The sequence below is a fragment of the Megalops cyprinoides genome, chromosome 14, assembly GCF_013368585.1.
Source record: "Megalops cyprinoides isolate fMegCyp1 chromosome 14, fMegCyp1.pri, whole genome shotgun sequence".
Lineage (NCBI taxonomy): Eukaryota > Metazoa > Chordata > Actinopteri > Elopiformes > Megalopidae > Megalops > Megalops cyprinoides.
In genome coordinates, this window is record NC_050596.1 from 29862633 (window position 1) to 29885443 (window position 22811).

A 22811-nucleotide genomic window follows, 5' to 3' on the forward strand; every position below is an offset into this window, starting at 1 on the left:
AAGCAGAATTCAGACTAGAGTGTACAGGAAATCTCAATGTGTGTAATATAAGGGACTCAATGAGCTTATACTCAATAGCTTCACCTCATACCTCCTTTTTTTCTCGGTTTTTGTACAGTGTTCCTACAGTAGGTTGCAGTAAAGAAGTATGATGATCAGTAGGGCGATAGTCTCGGATATTCGGTAAGAACTTGAGTGTCAGTTCAAAGTTATTCACTCACTTCTAGTTTTTTCTCCTTCTGTCATTGTTTTTTAAAAAAAAAAAAAACAGATACCACGTTGTAGCTAGCTTTCTCAGCAACACTTCTACTGGCTGTGCCTTAACACATTTAGCCCACATGCACAATGCTGATAGATTCCCAGTTACAGCTTGCAGGAATTCTACAAGTAGTGTTTTGGGTATTTTTGCACTTTAGGAGGAAATGCTTTGACCCTTTTTGTACCTCCTCAACCAGAGTTTAGGTTACCTCCACTGAAAGCTGGTGTTCCGAGATCAGATCTTTCAGTTTTGCTGTAGGGAAATGTTTAATCGTCTGCTGTAGTTGGCACCAGGTAGTACTGTTCACATGGCTTGACCTTTGCAGTGGTAATATCAGAGGCAGAAATCTTTACCTTAAATTGGTCATTGCTGTTAAACTGTTTTCATTTATATTGGTTAACAATCAAGCGATTAGTTGGTTGAATAAGCTGAACCAGTCAGAATCTGATGCCCTCTCGCTTAAATACAGCTACCACAAGTAAAACTTTTCAATGTGAAGGTAACTTAATCTTCGCTCAGTATAATGCAGCAAGTTTCTTATGCCATTCACTGCTTTTTGTTGTGCTTTGACCTCGAAGCTTTTGTGTCATGCAGCAACCACAGGGAAATTTATTGCTTCAGGTTAAAAGTGTTGTCTTTTGTAATGCTTAAATTAACCGTATTGAACTTATTATTCAAATGCTCTAAGGTGGAGTGAATGGTTACAATGTTACCACAGTATAGTTTAAGGTATAAGGATTTTCTCCCAGAAGGCACAGATTATTCAGTTGATTGGCATGCCTCTTATTTGAGAAAAATGAAAACAGGATGACAACAAAGATCAGTTAGAAGGTGGGATTAACCTTTAAGGTACGAATACCTCTTTTGAGCTCAGGAGAAGCTACTAGACAGGACAGGAACTTGATTTTGGTAGGTGGTGAACTGCAGTTCTGTCCTGTCATACGGGAGGACGGTTGAGCGCTTTACTGTCTGTCTGGATTGTAATTTCCTGCATGTTTTTACAGCGCTACAGGGCAAAAGGAAATACAATACTGTCACCCCCCTGTGGACTGCACTTGAAGAACGATTTGCAGGATTTAAATGTTCTATTGAGCACTGAAAAGCAGTTCAGCAAGTTAACTTTTTTTCCGTTTCAAAGAGCCTGGGCGCTCTTGTGTTGGTGAAACACTTGCTGACACATTAGTTACTCCAATCGAAATGTAGTCCTCACAGGAGGACCACTTCTGTCCCACAGAGACTGTTCTCAATCACCTCCGTCCACTGCGAGTACCCCACAGAGAGCTCTGTCCTCACCGAGACCCACAAAGCTTTCAGGTCCATGCTCCTGCGGCAGTGACCCGGGTTCAGTTCTCAAGACACATCACCTGTAAGAGCATGTAAGAATAGCGACTATGGAGTGTGTGCTTTTCACGAAGACCGTGGTGTCCGGAATGCTGTTTTAGGTACTCGGTATTTAGGTACTCTCGTATTTGTCCACAAGTTTACAAAGCCCAGGATGTTGACAACTTGAAGGCAGGCAGTAGTTCTGTGAAGCGTGTACTGAGTACTGCAGGCAGTGCAGAATATTAGAATATGTCGCCACGTCCAGTGTGGCTTGTGAACTGATGCAATAAAACAAAGACTTGAAACTCTGATTGGCTTACAGCATGGAAGCCGACCAAACACGGATCTTCACAGTGACGTATGCATCTTTCCAAAGGTGCACCTTGTGTACATTTCTGTACTTTTTCCCTCAGTGACATACTGAAAATGAAAGCTAAAGGGACACCAGTCTCCCCAGTTCCTGTTGGACCCGCATCTCATTCACAGCAGAACAGAGACTCAGTTGAAACCCATCTACTGCAATGTTAATACCTGCATGAGCAAATGACGTAGCCTGCCAATGAATGTTGCAAATGCCTTACGAAAAGGTTTTCTTTCGTTTTTAAGTTTTAGATTGATCCGTACCACTTGGTGCTGTGTTGGGCTGAGCTTGGTAATTTTAAAATCCATTTTCTAATGGGTTTCTTCTGAAGAAGTGCAATTGTATAAATACATATACATATCTTTTCATGAACACTGTACACTGCTGCTATATAGTGCTTGTTCTATTAAAAACAAAAACAAGACATCTCTTGGCGTTTGTTGTGTTATTCTGACAGAAAAATCTATCCAATCTATCCTTGGACTGAGAATATATACCGATGGAAAAGCACTCAAGTACTCTCAGACTGTTGAGAGCAGCGAGCAGTGATCAGCAGGGCCTGCAGATTCTGCCTGTACAACGTCAGTATAAGATGCTCCTTCCTCACCACCTGCTCAGCCCAGCTCCTGGTCCAGGCCCTGTTCCTCTCATACCTGGAGAACTCCCTCCTGGCTGGCCTCCCTGCATGTGTGGTCAGACCCCTGTAGCTCATCCAGGGTGCTGCTGCTCAGCTGGTCCAAAACCACTTCCCACATTTTCCAGTCCTTGTCTTGTTGTTGAAGATTTCATCTGTGATTTCTCAAGTTTATCTGCGTCTTTGAATTAAGGGAACTTTGTTAAAATCTCTGAAACAAACAGTAATTGGTGAAATACATTTTATCCAATAATTTATTTTTAAAAAATACATTTCAGTCCCACTTTCCATTAAGAGACAACCACACGCATAATTACAATGTATTTACATTAAGTTCACGTTCCTTTAAGAAAGTGGATTATAACATGTAACATTGTACTTACAAATGTACGGGGCCACTGAATGTGAAAGAGAACAACATTTCCAACAAGGAACAAAAAACAAACGCTGTCATGGGCTCCACTTTAAAATAAATGAACACAGACTGTAAAGCACATATCAAGCTTCCAAAATGCTCTTGCATATAAGGGCAGTTCCACACAGCCTTGGGCATTCACAGTCACACTTATTAGCAATTCTTCCATTTATAAGGTTTTAAGAATGTAATACTCGCCCAAAACAAATTCAATAAAACAAGGCGCTGGGGCACATCTGCTTCTGAACTTTGTGGTGTTCATTACAGCAAAGCGGTAATATTCAGCCAGCTTGCACGAACTATTAATAACAAATCCATTTAAAAGTTGGCTCCTATTTAAGGGACCGGGTCAGTTTTATTATTGCAAATTATACATTTTTCAGTTCAAAGTGAGGCTGCCTTAAATTGGTTCAGGTTCTTCATTAGGTATTGCTGTGGCAAATGCTTTGCAGCGCACTGAATGGTTATCATGGTATATCGAGTCTGCATTCTCCGTTTTAATCAGGGACTGATCACTCCTATTCTGTACAAAGTACAAAAAGGGACGAGGACCAAACAAATGCAACAATGAGTACCGGTGACAAACCCGAGGGACATGGACCACAGACAGAGCCACAACTTTCATTTCATGACTGACATGTGAAGGTGGCAGTATGTGCCATTTCCTCCACAACTGCTGGCATGTAACAATGAAACACAAAATCCGCTGTGCCAGTGAAGGGGTGTACAACAACCACACATAGTACACAAGTCAATTTAAAAACCTGCCTCTTGAACACGAGCCGTTTCTCCAGCGCTTCTCCATGTCCTGATATTTGATTCTACTGTTTTCTAAGCTTCCTTTCATATTCATACATCAAGTAGCAGGACAACAAGGCCACGTAATCTTTTTTTAAAAGGCATCACAGCATCTTAAAGCCAGTACATACAGAACACTTGCCATCATATAACTCCCCAGCGGCCCACCAACAAAATAAAGTTCTGACATGCCAAAACTGCCAAATCCCAGCCAATATTAAAGCATATTGCAATTCTACCCCAAACATTACACTTCAGGCCATACTGTAAAGTTCAGCACGCTCTCTGCTTCACATGACGGCCAGAAACATGCTGCTTCCAAAGGACACCTGAAGGAGTTCAGGGAGAATATAAAACCCAGAGAAAGTGCCTGGGTGTCGGCCCCCGTGTTTATAAAACCAGCCTTCTATGGGCCTGAAGGGTCACCGTGTGCTGGAAGTGTTTCCTTTTTAAGCAGTTCTGACATGTTTCCAATAAAGATAATTAAATTGAAGCTCTAACTGGATAAATACATTAAATGTTCTCTTTTTTCAGAGGACAGACCAAAGTTCTCTTTAGCCTCTGTATTCTTCCTATTGGTTGCACGAGGATTGGGCAGTTCCCACTGTACCTGCACAGTAAAGGTGAAGGTGATTGTCTGCGGTGTTCTCCGATGCGCTCACTTGGCGGAGGCCATGATCTTGACGTACTGCAGTGCGCTGTGCGCGGCGTCGTTGTGCGCGTTGCTGCAGGAGATGCCCGTTCCGTGGCACACCGTCACCGGGACGGTGGACAGCTCCGCCAGGCACTGGTACTGCCCGTTCACCGTCAGCTCGTCTGCCCAACAAACCACAGGCACTCAGCCAACATACTGCACTCTTACCGTGAGCCTGAACCAGATCACCAATAATGCACTGGCTCAGGGAAAGGGGGCTAAAATTGCTATTTTGTAATGTTGTTTCTTGCCACTTGTGGCATACCACCTGAACAATAACAACAAAAAGTTAGCTCCATTAAGAGAAAACAGTATTTTTTAAAATTCAGTGTTTGCAGTTAAACACCATCTCCTGGTCATAAAGTGTGGGCAGCACTGATGTCTGTGGGAAGCAACAGGCCAGAGTTCCAGGGAAGCTGGAACCCTTGGCTCCTTAACAAGTCAAATTTCTACAGGAGACACTGAGGAAACTGACAGGATTTTTCAGGGTGTGCCAGAAATGTACAGGGCTTACCAATGTCGAAGTAAGTGACCTCAAAGCCCTGCTCCTTAGACAACTCCAGCATCATCTGCACATAGTCTGTGTTGGGAGTGCTGAGGGGGTTCCTTCTCAACGCTGAGAGCTTCTCTCCTGAAGACGTTCGCAAACATTCCAACCTCACTGTGGGCTTCAATGCCTGAAACCGATTGATGAACATATGTCCTTACACCGGGGCAGCAGTGTAGCACAGTGGCTAAGGAGTAGGAACTTTATCCGAAAGGTTGCCAGTTCGATTCCCCACTGGGGCACCGCTGCTGTACCCTTGGGCAAGGTACCTAACCCACAATTGCCCCAGTAAAATATCCAGCTGTATAAATGGATAACATTGTTAAAAAAAACTATAACCTATGTCTATGTAAGTCATTCTGGATAAGAGCATCTGCTAAATGCCAGTAATGTATTATAATGTAAGAAAGGCAAAACAAAATTCCTTAGCCTGCAACAAGACTGAAACAGACAGCTGAATGAAGTGTTTTCTTCTCCTGCATTTTATAGGCCAGAACAAAATGGACTTTTACAGACCCATGGCCTGTCCAGACAGCCTTGCAGTGCTTGCAGCTTTGTGGCCATCTTCTCTGCCGCTGCTCTCTTGGCTTGCTTTTTGGAGCTGCCTGTTCCTGCAGTGAAACAAAAAAGCTCTTACCAACATGTCATCAACTGCCATAGGGTGACATCCTGGTATCCTGCACACCTAGATCTCTCTTGGTCAGTGTCACGTAGAATGATCATTCACCACTGAAATGGTACAGTATGGTTCTTTTTCCAGGTGTGTGTGGAGATAATGGACATTAATTACTGGTCAAGAATATACAACGTCTTTAGGTCCTTGAGAAAACCTCGTAGATCTTCAGGTCAATATACAATACAATAGGTCTTCAGTGTCCAAGCGGAAAATCCGGTGGGCAGACAGAATCTTATACAAAATTACGCTATATGCATTCAGTATACTCTATGTAGCATGGATACATTCAGCCCATCGTATTTATATATACATACATATGGTACCTTTGTACTATTTCTAATAAAAGCACAGACATCAACAAACATCAGATCAGACATCAAAGTAACCCATGCAGACAACCCAAAAATAAAAGACTACTACTGATGTTAGTGATTTAAGATCATTATGTTTATAGAGTCAGGAATAAAGGAGTTTTTCAAGCATGTCTTTCATTCATCTTTAAACAGTTGTTTCGAATTCACTGTATAAAGAGTGTCCATACAGCAACCGACACCCCAGTGACACAGGCAAGGTGACACACCTGTCTCTGCCAGAGTTTCCATTCGGCAGGTTACGGTGAACTCTTTCTGATGGGGTGGGCCTGCCTCCATACAGACCGAGTACTCGGGCAGACGCCAACCTCGCTGCAACGCAAGCTCCTGTCAGGGGCAGACGGTATCCAGCAGATATACAAATATCAGCACACAGAGCAGGGTTTTCTTTACATTTCCTTTGAAAGCACATGGATAGTACGAGTCTTATGAGCGCAGTATTTTTCAAACCAGTTCTTACTCATGCATCACCACAAAACTAAACAGCAATGGATACAACTAAAATGCAAAAACACATCCATAACAATCTGAATGATGAACTTGGAATTATTGTTCAGAGTAGACCACAGCTATGAACTTGTCCTGAAACATAACAAGCAAACCGGTTATTCAGGTAGCAAGTTAGCTACCACAACCACAAAAAGTCTTCAAGACTCAATTACGACTGGAGAGACATTTTTTCTCAGAGGCCCCACAACAAACAACTAGTCTGATAAAAAGGTTTTGTTGAATATCTTCTGGATTATATGCTCTAGCCTTAAAAAACAAATGACTATTGATGTCAACCTATAAGACTTGAAGAGTACACTGAATGCATGAATATTCTGCAAAACAGACAAGTCAAGAAAAGGGCTCCAGCAACAGCGGTCTCAGTGAACTGACTCTTCTTTAGTTCCATCTCATTGTGGCACTAGCACACAAAATATTTGCATTTTTTTTAAAAAACTTTAGTTATTCTAGCATTATAACACAAAAAATGTGCTTTTAAATAAAATGAACTGTAGAATTACTTGCAGTATCCCTACGGGGTTGGGCTGGTTCTGAGCCTCTGCCTCAACACCATTGTCTGCTGCATTTGGGATCTGATGGCTGTAGGGGGGGGGGGGGGGGGGGGGGACAGAGGACAGCGATGAGAGTTGTGTCACAAAGAAGCACATCTTGCTAGGTGCACGACTTAATATAAAACCAGACGCGGCGGAACTCACTTTGGTCCAGGCTCTAGTTTTAAAACGCTGAGGGCAGCCTCAGCAGCCTTGTGCTTTGCGGCTTTCTTACTCAACCCGTGGCCTGTAACGTCAGGGAAAAAACAAAGCTCATAAAATCCGAAAACAGACACAGTCTAAAGGATAGACTGTTGGGTCAACAATCAGAGGGTCTGGGGTTCAAATAACTTACTTATCCCAAACAGCGTATATGCACTTATATATGACTTAATGGATACTGTACTGCACTGTTGCCCTGGACAGAAAAAAACAGTTATGCAATTCTTAAAATACAATTAGGTTTTTTTTCCAGTGGACTTTATTTTTGCTTCTAAATTGTATTTATGAACAACAGTAAGGTCATATGCGTGACATAAGCCTGAGTTGTGCTGTACACAGACAATAATTCTAAATGCCTGTATAACACCGATATTAAAAGCTATGACGTAACCCACCTGTGCAGGTCACGTCTCCGATTGAGACGTTAAAAACAAAACTTCGACGATGAGCTTCTCCTTCGGCCTTTTCCATGACATAAACGGGCAGGTGTCCGGTCTTTGTGCCATACTCATGCAGAATCTGAATGGGCGTTTTTCCGGGGCTAACAGACGGCGTTACTTCCAAGCCTAGGCTGTGTGCACCACATTAGCAATCTGAATGCATTCAGTCTGAAACGTGTAGCTAGGCAGCTAACGTTAACTACATTTCATACCTGAACATTACAGGAAGCAGTTTTACAACCAAAATGTGAGCATAAGAATTTATTTCAACGTAATAAATGTTTAAGTGCATTTTAACCGGCTAGCTACCTGCAGCAACATACTGTGAACAACTCACAGAGTATACGTTTAGCTGTTTAGCTAACACATCAATGTAAACAAACCTAGCTTGCTCGCTAGCTAGCTGGCTAGACTAGGTAGTTTTGAACTTGACGAAGAGCTTGACTGTATGTGTACAACCTACCTGGAATTATGGTTGAGAATAGTTCTGGCGGCCGCAGTTGGAAACCCCTCCTGAGACATAACAAGCTAACTTTATTTAGCTAGCAAGCTATCTACCACAACCAACAACGTCTTCAAGATTCAATTATAACTGACGGAACACTGTTTCCCAGAGACTCTCACCGTTTCCAGCGAGCTGGGGTCAAGCCAGCGACAGCAGGGAGTACTTCCGGGTTATTTATTTGAATTTTTTTTTTTTTTTTTTGTTCGATAAACTGCTATGAACGTGTTCTCATTCACAGGCGGAATTTAGTGCTTTGTGTATGTGTGTGTGTGTCTGTGTGAAAACTGAGACATATAGAGCTTTTAAGAACATTTTGCGGAGGACCCCTCTAACTAAAACAAATGAGTTTTGGGTTTGATACCACAGAAATGCACCAATTTGTATGACACATATATACTTGGCTGCAGAAAACAGTGTATTAATGAAAAGGGGTTCAGTGTTCTTAGGAAGACCCCCTTCTAACCAACACTATTGAGTTTGAACTGATACAAGCTTGAAAATTCAACTTTCACTAAGATAATAATATGGACATATTCTGTACCATTCATTTGTATGCACTGGGGTGCATCTATGAAAAGGAGCAGTAATAAGAATGATAAGGATATCTGAGAATGAACGTTCTTTTCATCTAATCGCATTTCCATCTCATTTCATATCTTGCCATCTTTCCCAGCTCACCTTACCGACAGTCTAATGAGAGGGGAATCAGTTCTAAACTGGAAGGACTGAAAACTCTTTGTCCTGATAGGATTACATTATGAACCATTATACATCTTTTGTTTGCCTTCGCTACCAATCTTTGATGGGTAAGAGGCACAGCAATCACATTCAAGATCTGGATGGCTCTGTAGCTTTGACATCAATAGCATATATTTTACTAAAGGACACCCTATACCCTTATAAATTTAACTGATCATACATAATATTAACTTCAGATAAGACAGGCAACATACCATAGGAGATATGTGTTATGTATTGTCTGTGGGATAAAACTCATATATAAAAATGACAGGAGGTTACTTAGTGTACAGGGTATTCCATGACCTTCTCAGATTTTCATAAATGTTAGGTCATGCCATGCATTTGTCATGTAGATTCCAACATTTGGAAAACATTCAGGTTCCTTTGAAATCCATTCACAGTACCAGTTAGTAAAGCAATGTACACATGGAAGACATAAAATTCATTTTTTTGCTTGCTTACTTTCACACTAAGCATTTTTGTTCCATCTGAGCTCCAGTAATTTGATTTAACTGAGCTGTAAATTCAACACAATTTGAGCTGTAAATTCAGCACTGATCACTGATCACAGTATCAGCATTATTAATAATTTTGTTGTTTAATTAAACCCCTTTTCAGACTAAAACACCAGTATACACAAGAGATCAACATTGATATACATGGATCACTCTTTATGAGTGGCAATGAAGCCACTAACCTCTTGGTTGCAGGGCTGCATGTTTTGCACAAGTTTACAATGATGCATTCTATTGCTACACCACCAGATGTTGCTGAAGACATTTATATGGGAAGTAATTAGACAGGGTACCTCAAGAACATGTCATAAATGTGAGATTAAAATGAAAACCAATTAAGACAACTACTAAAGGTCTCCTGCACATGAGAGGTAAGATTAGGATGTGCAGGTTTTGTTTTATTGAAAAGTCAACACATTTTGGATTTCAACAAAGCCACCAGCTATTGATGTTTTGATCAAATTGCTGTTGATGAAAACTACACAATTAGGGAATATGAAGACGTTTTAGTTTCCATCACTGATTGCAGTTTATCAGCCATGCGATGTACACATCACAACATGTAACATGTTGCTTGTATTTTGGTGTATTACTGCAGTATCTTGAGGCTGATGAGTTGATCCCTGCATTAAAAGAAAATGTTCAGAGCATGAACTTGTGGTTTAAAGGTACCTTTGGGTGGCAGGTGTAGGGAATACATTCAACATGCTCAAACTGTTAAATCTGAGGAGGTGCAGCTCAAAAATGCACTTGTGTCAAGTACCGATGTGCACAAACCTTATATAAGAGAATCCAAAGGACACCACTGGCTAATGCTAAGTCTAAATATGAAAGACTACTTAGTGGAAAAGTAGATATCACCTCAAATTAAAAACATCTCCGTCCTCATCATTTTCTTTACAATTCAGTTACCTCTTGTGAATTCTGATCTTATGTTTCATATCTGTCTCCGCTAAAGAGGGTAAAACCTGCTGGTTGAACCACAAGTGTCATAATTTGGTCAGTGTTTTACATCATTTTATCCCTCACCATGAAAAACCCAGCCTTTTCTTTGCTTGCTGGATGTCATTAGTCTCATATAATCCCTTTATATCTTGAGTTGTGTTGGAGACATATCTGGGCATTTCAACACCAGTGCTGTCATGAACCAGATAGCTTGGCCTCAACCCCCCAAAAATAGGACCCAGCCCACCCCCGATGCCCTCCCTGGCAGCTTTGCGCAGGGGAAGGGTGTTTTTCTTGGCCTCCACAGCGGCCTGGATCACCCCCTCAGCGTACTTCTGGAACTCATTCTCTTCCTCAGCAATAAGATCTGCGTTTTTAGCATCAAACTCCAATTGCTCTTTTTTCGTAAGCTGGTCCTTGGCACGTCTTTCAGCCTAAAGAACGGATGCAAGACATCAAGAAACTGCACTGATATTCCTCTTGTTTTACAACACATGGGTTTTAAGGCGAGCAACTTCATTGTTTGTAATAAACTGGAGCTGCCACATTCCTCAGATGAGAAATTATGAAGATTATGCATCTATCAAATCATTATCAACACCATCTTACATATAGTGACTCCAATTATGACTTGGGGTCCAATCATCAAGAAACTTTACATTATAGAGTAATAAAAATGTAATGGTCCAATGTAGACCCAGCAGTTCTTAAAACGTTTTTTTTTTTAACTTTATTTATTTCTACCCTCTCCTAGTGATGGCTCAGTTTTGAAAAATCTTAGACTGTCTCACTTCCGTGATCTTACTTGCTGGACACATCCAAAAGTGTGTTATGCTATTAGCTATTTAGAGCTCACAATAAACAGGTCCATCTGTCCTGTAGTGTACATTAGGCCCAGGCCCCACCTCTGCTTCCACTGCAAGCTTAATTCATTAAGCTTGGTTCTGTCTCAGGTGAAATTGCTGCACATTAACTCCTTAATTTTCTGTTTCTAAAACAGAACTATTTTAAGATTATATCTGAGCCATATGACAGTCTGCCTGACAGGACTCATAATTTAAAATGAAAGAGATGCATTTGACAAGCAAAAGAAAAAATGTTTTTTACCATCTGGTGAACATAGAAGTCTTGCAGTGCTCTGCAGTCCTCCTTCCTCTTCTGTGCTTTAAGCTGCTGCTTCTCCAGGAAGATTATGTCAGCCTCTCTCTTGGCTTGAAGCATCTCCAGAGCTCTCTGCTTTTCCTCTCTCTCCTTCTGTTCCTGTTCTCTTTGCTGAAATGAAACATTACACACAGAAAGGGCTTTGCACAATGATTTTCAAGACTTACAGGGCTTTCTGAAAAATTCCTTTATGGCTTTAAAGTAGAGGCGGTCTCCGTGCAGGAGCAGGTTTGAATACACAGTGAAACATTCTATGGTTTGGGGAAATTAAATCAGCATTAGATAGAACATTAAATCATCAATGTTCTTATTTATTAATTGTAACTTATGTTTCGCAGTTATTTATTTCACAAAATTGCTTTTCTCTACAAGCTTCTTTCTGTGTTTTGTAACTGCGAGAGGAGTGCTGTCGTATTCGTCCATTTTTACCGTGGTCTCTCTGTGCACGGCGATGGAGTCCAGCATGGCCTTCTTCTTTTCTTCTTCCTCCTTCTTCTCTTGCTCCAGCCTAGCCTCCCGCTGGGCTACGGCCTGGGCGATCAGCTCTTCGTCGTTGCTGACCTTTTCCTCCAACTGCGCTGCCAGCCTCTCTGTCATGGCCTCCCTGTACCTCTGCACCTCTCTGATAACAACGGGAGAGAGATCCTGGCATCTTTGCACTCGTGAGATACGAGGCTGCATGAAGTGGAAACACAGGTTGCTTAGACTGTTCAAAAAAAGTGGATAGTCAATATGGCCGCCCAGAAGCAGGGCTCTAAGCAGTGGCCTTCTTATTCATGTGGCGGAATGTGACTTGTAAAAGACGCTTGGCTAATTACGCCAGCTATTCCTGGATCTCCAGCGCAGCGGGCTAAGTGGCTTCTCAACGACTAATTTAGAGGAATACTTTTACAGATGGTAGCGTTCTTTTATTACCCATGAGCCCCTCTACATCAGAACACACTGTGCAGTCTTCATTATTCATATTCATATTCATATAACGCGTGGGTTCATGTCATGTGATTTACCCAAACATCTCTGCCTCCTTTTCCTTCCTCATCTTCATCATTTTCTGCTTTGCGCTCGTAAAAAGTCTCCGCTGCTCCTCCTCCACCTCCTGTTTCTGTGCCTCTATCGCTCTGATGATGTCTCTGTTGGACACGTGCTCCTTGAACCCACAAATGTTAAAACTGTTAGATTCAGAAGGACATCCAAGTCAAACTGCCCTGTTACTTTCTCCTAAACTCAGAGTGCAGGGTTTTTTTCCTCTACACATCATCATGAGTTTGGCCGATACCCAAGCAAAAAAGGAAAGTATTGCACTGGAACTGAAACCATACTGTAATTACGCAAAACAAAGAACAAAGTGCGTATAAATTCATGTTTGAAAGGGTCACATCTCCAGACAAAGCAGCCACATAAAATCAGTCAGTCCAGAGGGCAACCGATTTGCTGGTTGTGCCCTGAATCACTCACCATGTGACCCTTCATGATGTTCCTCTTCTCCTCCTGCTTCTTTTGCTCATGCATGCCTCTCTCCCACTCATACAGTTCTCTGAGCCTCTGGAGTTCCTCTGCTTCTTTCTTGCTTTCCACTTTCTCCTGTTCTCTAACGAGGTCCTGTTCCTTCATCCTAACAAATCCAGAACAACGTTATTGAACACCTCCTCTTTAAAGAGGCTCAGTCAGCATTCACTGACAATTATAACTTGTTGTTATTCTACACAAAATCCTCTGGATGTTACATGATTTACATAAATGTCTACTTTTATACTGACTACTTTCTGCATGTTAATCATGTTAATCAATCAGCCAAGCGCCAGGAGTGGATGAAATGGTTCATGCTTACTGTTGCTTCAGATCTTCCGCAATGACCTTGTTCATCTGCTTCCTCTGCAAGGCTTTCTGCCGCTGCTGCTCCAAGGCCTCCTCGTCTTTCAGCTTCAGATTGGCCACGATGTCCCTGTCTATGTCTTTGGAGGCACTCGCCTTCTTCTGCTTCAGCGCGATCTGAGCTTCCCGTTCCTTCAAGACCTCTGTCAGCAAGAGGGCGCTCTACAGACATTCAGAACATTTCAGCGCCAATTAAGTCACAAAAACTGGATTAAAATGTCAGAACTCTACCTTCCTTAAAAAGACTTTTTGTATTGTTTATATGTGCTGTCTAATACATTATATCACGAAAGGTAATTGTGTCTTTGCCACACCAGTGGTGTAAATTTTAAACTAATCTGAGCTCTTTGTAATACTGTCCCGAAACGTATAATGAAGTAAGTACAAACATGAAATCCTTTCACTCGGTCAGTCTGGAAATACTGTTGGCTTTTGGCTTTTTCAATGGCCTCCTTCCTCTTCTGCTGCCGGTACTCGGCCTCCTCTAAATCAATCCGTTTCTTCTCCTCCTCTTCAATCTCCTCTCTGATTTTTTTTGCTTCCAGTTTCTTTTGTCTTTGGCCCTGTGAAATGAATGACAAATTGGAATATTGTAAATGAAGGTGTTAATGCTATAGGTTCAGCTGACAGACTGGGTAAGGTTTAAATTCATCTCCAAATTTTTGTTCCAAACTGATCTCCAGTGTCAGAAATTCAAAACCATGATGTTACATGGCAAAGACGTCAACAATACTCATTTAAGTAAGAAGAAAAAACTGGGTTCTTACACCACGACTCCTTGTGAAATCATGCATGAGACCTATTCCACTGCGTCATTTTCACTCGTATGTATGTTCTATTGTGTTAAAGCAGGTTTGTCAAAAAGGGAAATTCTAGCTGCAAATGACTGCGAATTGCCAACTGTCGACAAAGAGAGTATACACTTGAAAGAAGAAGGAATGAAATTTGAACTTCGTGGACCACGTCGTAATGACATATGAAATATGAAATGGAACAGCCGAGTTAGACTGGATTCTGGAAGTTCAAGACAAAATACAGACGACATGTACAAACTAATGAAAACGCAAGGGTGTGCCAAGGTGACAATAGATTTAATTATCTAATTTTAATTTCTGCAACACCTATAAACCTAGGTTTAAACACCTATAAACTTATCTGGTATGGCTTCTGATACATAATGAAAAGGGCGAACTGGACTCGTCAGCACTTACTCACCGCAATGGTATTGGACCAGAATTTCACCACTTCTTTGGAACGCAAGTGCAGAGCATGCCGCTGTTTGGCAGTCTCCAGAAGGCTCTCGTGGTGTTTATTGACATGGTTCAGGTTGTCTTGAATCCGGAGCCATTCGGCCTTTGGCAAAACTGTGACTTGACGGAGGTCTGGAAGTTGCAAAGGGGTAACTGTGTCCTCCTTAGAATGCACTGTTGTAGTTCAACATGTAGAGGACAAAAGGGAAGAAGCAGTGGTAAATGTAGAAATGTATGACAAAATGGAATACAGAATAAACCAACACTATCTAGTCTATTGGCTACAGCTAGCCGAAATAGCTGGGTAATTAACGATACTGCCTTGATACTCAACTTACAATCCTTGCTGGAGCTTTTCCTCCGTCCATACCGTACAACGGACGGCGAAACGGTGGTCATTTTCACCTGACGCTATTTTGGTTTTTCTCCTCTGAGATACCGTAGCTTCTTTGAATGCAAGTACCCCTGCAAAACGAATACTAATGCGGAATTCCACCAGTCAAAAATTCGGATTCGAACGAAACTCCATCGTTGCCTTCCACCGTATCCAAGCAACGAAAAACATTTGCGTCACCATGGCTGCGTTCTACTTCGGTGCAACCTTTCATTTGCTGTTGGGGAAAAGTGGGAAGTTTAAAAAGGGACGAAATCGTTCGTTGCATTACATTGCAAAAAGTAGGCTGGGCTTTGGCTTCGCATGGGTCAATTCATGAAGCACTGTACAGCAATTTTAGATTACAAATGAATCTAAATGGGCTGTTGGTGACTCAGTTCGGCTGTAAGCAACAGCCCAGTTCCTGCTCTCTTTCTGGTGTGTGCACAGCGAGTAGATTTCAGGTTTTCCGGAAGTGTGTTTATGAGGGTGTTTCGGTTGCATGAGTGCAAATCTTGCATGGGTGTGTGTGTGTGCGGTCGTATAAAGGTGATCGTGCAGTGGGAGTAGACTTCTACTTCGATTCACCGGACAGAACGACAGAGCGTGATGGCACTGGCGGTCTCGCTCGTCCTCGCGTGTGCGCTATTCTCCAAAGGTAGAGCATCGATATTTTGACTACATACTGTTATCGTTGTAAGGACAAGTCAAATAACAATGTAAATTGCAATGAATATACTGAAATTTCCAAGGTCGTAAATGTGGTCACGATATGGTCTGAAAATGATATGTAATACAGTTTATCCGTGTTCACTTTTTAATACGTATGGTTCATTACATGGCACAATATTTTTTGCCAAAGGTGTATAATAAAATCACTGCTAGAACAGTACAAATATTATTACACATTAAACTACTTTGGCTGCTCTTGAGATATTAATGATGATAATAACGTCGTGAGTAATGCCGACAACATTAATGCAATAATTCGTCATTATTTATCGAAAAATATTGCCTATATTCTTTACTGATTAAGGGTCTTTAAAGAATCGTCCATTTCAGGGGCTCACTATGCCGACGGAAAAAAATTGCAACCAAGTAATCCTAACTGAATTGTCGATTTTTTTCCCTAGTACCTGTTGAGGAAGACTGTCATGTAACGCATGAGAAACAATTTGCGTCTGTTAAAGTATAATAATGAACATAATAATATCTAATAATGTATGTTTGTCGAATGAAAATTACTCCCAAAAGGGTAAAAAAAAAAAAGTAAAACGAGGAAGTGAATGTGAACGAGAATACAAATACATTTTCCACTCATTTTTGTTAGGTCGGTACTGCATATGAAAGTAGGTGTAATCGAAACAGTGAAGTGAAACAATGAAGGCGACAGTGCATCTTAGCAATCAAGGAAGGGGGTAGTAAGCATTTTGAGGAACTGAATTTTGATTTTTTTTTTAAGTTTAAAACTGTTTAAACTGTACGTGTGCAAGTCAACTGTATGGGTGTGTGTGCAAGAGTCTTTCATGTGTGTGTATGAGAGTTCATCTCCTGAAAGCAACTGTGTGTCTCTGTACCTTCTTTCTTAATTCAAACATCTGTCAGCATACCCACTCCAGTGTGTTGAGTGTATACCCATGGGTCCAGAACCATGCACACCTGCTCGGGTGACTTGTCCAGCTAAGCTAACCAGATGTGCCAGCACGACTGTGGCTAACTTTGTGGGTAAGTTATAAACTATCATGAGCGTTACTCTGTTCTTGGATAAGACTGAATGACAAAACTGGGTATGTTCAGTGATTCGCCTGATATCATGCAGTTTGCAATATGAATTGAAAATAACATTTCAAGACCCATAGACCCAATATGAGGCAGTATTTAAATTGAGAATATCATTAAAAAAAAAAGAATTAAGGAGAGCTATTTGTGTCAGGCAATGTTATCTATCTGCTGTGCTAAAAAGGAGCTGCAAGGTCTGTATCTGTATCTTTCGCTTTGAGTCTGATGGAGGTAGAAACACTGAGGTTTGTGGACCGGGAAGTTTACCTACCCAAATATCACAGAATGGGAGAGAAAGGAACAGGGCACATTTGGATGCATACACAGAATCACCAATAAAGCCAGCTCCATGAGCAAACTAAAAAGGAGGAGTTGTAGTAATAAATTCCATGTGTACAGTAGCTACCTATGTAAATAGTAATAAGCTAGCTAACTACCAGCATATTTTGTACAGATATCTACTGAGCAGCTACTGCGAAGCTGTACATCTTACTGTAGTCACTGTACCCAGTATTAACTCACTAGCTGGTCAGCTAATGTCAATGATAATTACGGCATTAATGTGTGCGATTTTTGACATGATGGCTAGCTAATGTGACTGGGTAGTGCAGACTAGCATACTCCTCGATGCACCTGGAATTAGTGGCTACCCACCTTGTTCAGTTACTTCAGTTACACTTACTTCATAGAGAGCTTGCTGATTACAAACTATCATCCTAGCTACATAGAAAGAAAACATGGCATTGCTAGCTATCATGCTGGCAAGCAACAGTTATGATATTCTGTCTCTTCTAGTTTGAAATATTGTGTTTACAAAAGCAGTCTGCCATCACATGGCTTGGGCAGATGTACCCAACATAAGGGCCAACACGGCTGTCGTTCTTTGACACTGAATGGAGAACTATGGAACACAACACATACTGTTATCATGACAAACACTTATAACGTGGTGTCTTCGCTGTAAGTCAGCGACAAGAGTTTTTAAAGGTATACAAATCCTAAAGTACAATTTATTAGAGTACATGTAACTTTAAAGCCAAGAGATGTTACTGTTTAATTTTTGGGTTGGAAAGAAGAGAAAAATCCCTGATGGAGACAGTAGTCTTGCATGTTTGACACGCAGAGTAGTTTAGTGATGATTTTCATTTAGGTGTTTGCAATTTCTTTGACCATCCATTGGTGTGTCTACAGAAGGTCAAAAGACACTTGAAATAACAGTGAAGACATGTGCAGCTCCTGCTGAATGTGCCAGTGGTTCGTTAAGCCTTCAGAATGTAAGGACAACTGTGAATACCTACTGCTGTGGAACAGACTTGTGCCAAAATCGGGATCCCCCAGGTAAATATGCAGTCCATATGCAACATACTCAGTTGCAAGAATTTTTCATCACTTGTGTGATTTCATTTGTGATCATTTGCATGCTAATTGCATGTTAGGCTAGATATAACGTATGTATGTCAAGGTGTACATTTTTTGCACTAGAAGTCCCACAGTGCACCAGGAATGAGATGCCATTTAGAGGATAGGCACATCTCCAAGGCATCATCTGAGCATGTTCTAAGTGCTTAAGTAAGTTGCAGGGTGCTGAGAGCGGTGCAGTGAGGAAAACCTGGCTGACGTACCCACCCCGACCCCAGCGTAACAAAGCCAGTGTGTTCTGTCTCTGTGGACTGGTAGCAAACGGTCATAGCTGGGGTCAGATCTGGGCTGTTTGGCTCAGTCTGCACTTGGGATAAGTGTTCTTGGGAGGCCATAGCTAATTCATTTCTGAATTATGAAAAGCTTTTAAACTTTTTTTCTAAGAAAGCAATTGGTCAATATAATTGCAGGACTGAACCAAACTATAAAATCAGGGAATATTGAAAAAAATACTGAAAGAAATGATGAGATTTGGAGTCTTCCAGAGTCTCCCAGGCCTTGGCCTTCCATTGATGGATTATATTCAGCTGTAAAGTTTTGCCAGACTGGACATTTCTGACAGATAGCAAGCAACAGTACATTGAGTCCAGCCTGCAACAAACTGCTGGCAGGAAAGTGTGGCTCTCTGCCTAAGCAGACAAATCAGCTCCTTTCTATGGGATTTCCTAATATGGTTTGTCTTTATGTCAGTTCTTTTAGTAACTGGCAGAAGTCATGCGATTGACAGTAATGATGATCATATGAGGTGCCCATGACAGTTAATTGAACATGAATGTCGGCCATTATCCTTATAATTTTGATTGACTAATGTCTCAGTCAGTGGTCAGAGCTATGTAACCCTTTTCAAACGGTTGAATACACTGTACTAAAAATCCAGATCTTACATTTTGTTTATTCTTTTGGTTCTCTGTTGTAGCACTGATTGATAAATCACTGAATGGGAAGCAGTGTTTTGAATGTTTCGAAAATAACTGCACAATTATTCAGATGTGCCGTGGAATAGAAGATCACTGCATTACGATTTCAGGTAAGTTCACTGGACCACTTGAGACAGTGAGGGAAAGACCAGCACCTGGGCTGATTAGCAGTGCTGTGCTTGTGCCTGTCTGTGAGGCTGCTGCTGTTGCAGGTCCTGAAGCCTCCCAGGCTGTGGGGGGCAGTAGAAAGATCAGATAGCAGCTAAAAACAGTGAATGAGTAGGGTTGGGGTTAGGGTTAATTGAGTTCAATGTGTCAATTTACCCTCTTCATAAATTGAGACAACCAGTGTCATCGTAGTAAGTTATTATAATGAGTTCTGTAAAGATAATAGTTACTGCTTGCTTACATTACAATACTATACACCAGTGTAGCCTTCATCTGTAGAAGATGAAAATGAAGTAAGCAGGGTTGGGAGGGTTCCTTTTAATATGTATTCCACTACAGATTACAGAATACTTGCCCTAAAATGTAATTTGTAATGTATTCCATTAGATTACTCAAGATAAATAATGTAATCTAAATACTTTGGATTACTTTCTGAACACTGTGTTTTTAATTTTTAAAAGTATGTAAGTGAAAGTGTAAACGTGGCATATACTGGTTGGGTGATTCTCACGAACTACAGTATGTCCAAGTGATGTCAAAATCTAAATAGCTAAACCTGAGTGATTTTTTTACTGCAATACATAAAATACAGTCTATATTTTTTAATTATGGTAACATTTCACATGGAAAAAACATTTAAAGCATTTTATGAAAGTTGCTTAACAATTTAATGTATAATATGTGTAGTGTAAAATTGTTGGAGTAATCACAGTTTTGAACATGTGAAATTTCACTTGTTTTGTCACTGTATCTACTTGTTAGCCAGTTAGCTTTAATACTATACCTACTAGCCTACTAGCTAGCTGAATAGCTAATCCAGTTGCAGCCAAACTATGCAAGATAGCTAGCTAGCAATCAATACTATCTTAAATAATGAAAAAGAGAACTTACTTCAAGATGCTTCTTCAGGTTAGAGGTTGACTCTTTTGTAGTGGATAGCAGTTTGGTTGCTGGCAAACACAGCTTGCATCGTACTGTTAAGTTGCAACCTTTGCCAAATTTGAAAGTAAAATCATCCCGGTATTTCCATGACATAAACGCGTTGCTCTGGTTGCTTTCTGTCTCACTCTCCATTCTACTGTCTTGTGAGTCAGGCAGGCTGCCTGTTTTTTTCTTCTTTTTTTCATGTGGGGCATATGGGAGATATTTGATAGATTTTCCAACTGAATAAACATTAAATGAAAAAAAAATCCAATGTAATCCCTTCAGTAATCTAAATATTTTTAAAATGTAACCATAATTTTATTACCATCAATTTAAATGTAACGGAATACAGTTGCTCATATTTTGTATTTTAAATACGTAACGCCATTACATGTATTCTGTTACTCCCCAACCCTGGAAGTAAGTACTAACAGCAGGACCTGAACACAAAGGGAAATTTGTTGCTGTAGGTATTTGCAGAGTCAAAGTTTTCCTTTTTTTTTTTTTGTGAAAGCAACCGATCGTAACAAGACTAATACAAACAAAGGATGTGCCTCCCAAACCGTCTGTGCTGGGACCCTGAGAGGTAAAGTTGGATTGGGCGTTGGACTTAACATATACTGCTGCAAGGGAAACCTGTGCAACAGCGCCCTGCCTGTTGAGCAGAGCTTCCACCTCCACCTGCTGCTGGTGTCTCTGGCCTCCTTCATCCTCTTATACTGAGCAGGGAGCTGCCTTGCTGTTCCCCCTCCTACCTGTCTGACCTCACAGTCCTCACCAACTCGGCTCTCCACTCCACTCTACAACCCCTCTCCTCTCTCCTATATCCCTCTGTGAGCCAGGTGTCAACGCTAGATCATGTTGTGTGGGAGGCCTGTAGGATTGATTGACAGAAATGATGTGTGGGCATTTCCGCAATTACTGAAACTTAAATGTTGTCAAAAGGTTGAATTATGAAAATTGTAATACTTCTAGCATTATTAATCTTTACACTCAATTGTTTCACATAAATGCAGTTTCTATTTTAAACAGGGTGACTTATAACTATTTCCATCAGGTAATACCATTTTACCAACAGTTTATCAAAACTGATATTTCCTGTTCTGGTAATGTATTGTTATTGACTGTAATAAATGGAGTGTTTTTATTGTTGAATGTACGTCTCTGCTTGCTTCATTTAATTGAAAGGGTCTGTGTCAGGATAGCAAGTGAATACCGCTAAGGTGTTTAAAACGATCTCCTTGGATGCCAAGCTGGCGTAATCGAACGGATATACCACGGGCTACTCGAGTTAACTAGTTCATTTGCTTTATGTTGCCACGTTATCCAGCAGATGGTGCCATTTTTCTCTACCAGGCAGAGTAACCCATTTTGTTGAATTACAGAGAGAAATTGTTTGGCAGTGTTTTAGTTTTAACACTGTAGACCCAAGATTTGACAATGTATTTTACTCTTGATATAATTTTTTTTCTTATATCTTTAAAAGTGTATAAGATTTTCAGCTGTATACTGTTTGATCAAAATATGTAATTCATAGAACCACAATGGAGTTATGCAGTGGAAAATGTCTCCAAAGCTGCACCAGGATAAGAACTGATTTGCCATTGTATCGCATTGCTCAGAATGACTCCTCACACTGATGTAGAGAGACAGGGCAGGTCAGAGGTTACATGCAACCATGCAAGATGAGCTCTGAATCAATCTGATATGCATTTTGTAAAGTATTCATTCTGATATTAAATTATAACAAATCAGTGACATTCATCAGTGATATGTATTTATTCATTTATTAAATTGGGATGCATATTATATCTGCATTGTAGGCATATAGAACTATAATTCTGAAAGCAAATACATTGTAAATATGAACTGTTATCGTTTTCACATGGTGAAGATAAGATTGTGTTGCAGGTTGTGTTGGGGAAGTTGAGAGTTGTGAAAAAGGTAACTGTGAACAAGGCCACTAGACCGAACAGCCTAAACAGCCATTTACTGAAATCATGCCAGACAGCTCTCAGGTGTCTTTTTTGAGCTATCCAATCACTATCGAAGAGAAAACTTTGTACCTACACTGTGGAACTCATCCATCACATGCCCATCGGCAAAGAAAAGCTGGCCTACTGTCCCAGATGACTTCTGGCCTGTGGCACTAACACCAGAGACAGTGTTTTTTCATGCCTTTTTAAACAGACAGACCTCAAAGGGTCAGAATGAAGGACCACTTCTTCAAAACACTGGGTCATTAGTGCAACCAGTGCTCTCTCCAGTACTTTTATCACTCCACACAGATGACTGCAAAAAATGACTGTTATTTTTTTTTTTTTGACGTGATTATTTCTGACACATCAAACTCTGATGGCCTGCTCCAGTCCACAGTGGACAAGTTCTCCCAGTGGTGCAAACTAAACTATCTAAACCTCAAAACAAGCAAAACAAAGCATTGTGTTTTGAATTTCAGCAGA

General features: G+C 40.8%; 2 protein-coding genes and 1 long non-coding RNA gene across 4 annotated transcripts; 1 reads left to right on the forward strand and 2 right to left on the reverse strand.

Moving 5' to 3' along the window:
* Nucleotides 1-3032: 3032 nt before the first annotated feature.
* On the reverse strand, nt 3033-8392 carry prkra (protein kinase, interferon-inducible double stranded RNA dependent activator). Of its 2 annotated transcripts, none has more exons than XM_036545317.1 (8): nt 8244-8392; nt 7736-7911; nt 7284-7365; nt 7089-7167; nt 6288-6390; nt 5548-5642; nt 4999-5161; nt 3033-4606 (listed from the first exon to the last, which is right to left on the reverse strand). In XM_036545317.1, exons 1-8 carry the CDS (start codon nt 8300-8302, stop codon nt 4449-4451), a joined length of 915 nt encoding a protein of 304 aa, XP_036401210.1. In that variant the 5' UTR covers nt 8303-8392; the 3' UTR covers nt 3033-4448. The 2 variants fall into 2 exon arrangements, with proteins under 2 accessions (XP_036401210.1, XP_036401209.1); XM_036545316.1 differs by having other exon boundaries at nt 6288-6405.
* A 2123-nt stretch (nt 8393-10515) lies between these two features.
* On the reverse strand, nt 10516-15297 carry ccdc173 (coiled-coil domain containing 173). Its single transcript, XM_036546063.1, has 9 exons — nt 15108-15297; nt 14735-14943; nt 13909-14082; nt 13476-13681; nt 13103-13259; nt 12655-12794; nt 12077-12269; nt 11594-11758; nt 10516-10920 (listed from the first exon to the last, which is right to left on the reverse strand). The coding sequence occupies exons 1-9, from the start codon at nt 15166-15168 to the stop codon at nt 10567-10569; spliced, it is 1659 nt and encodes a 552-aa protein (XP_036401956.1). The 5' UTR covers nt 15169-15297; the 3' UTR covers nt 10516-10566.
* Nucleotides 15298-15724: 427 nt separating this feature from the next.
* Nucleotides 15725-21377, forward strand: LOC118788681. The gene is made up of 5 exons (XR_005005423.1): nt 15725-15800; nt 16748-16867; nt 18113-18259; nt 19257-19367; nt 20864-21377. It is a non-coding gene; the product is annotated as an uncharacterized LOC118788681 (long non-coding RNA).
* Nucleotides 21378-22811: the final 1434 nt, after the last annotated feature.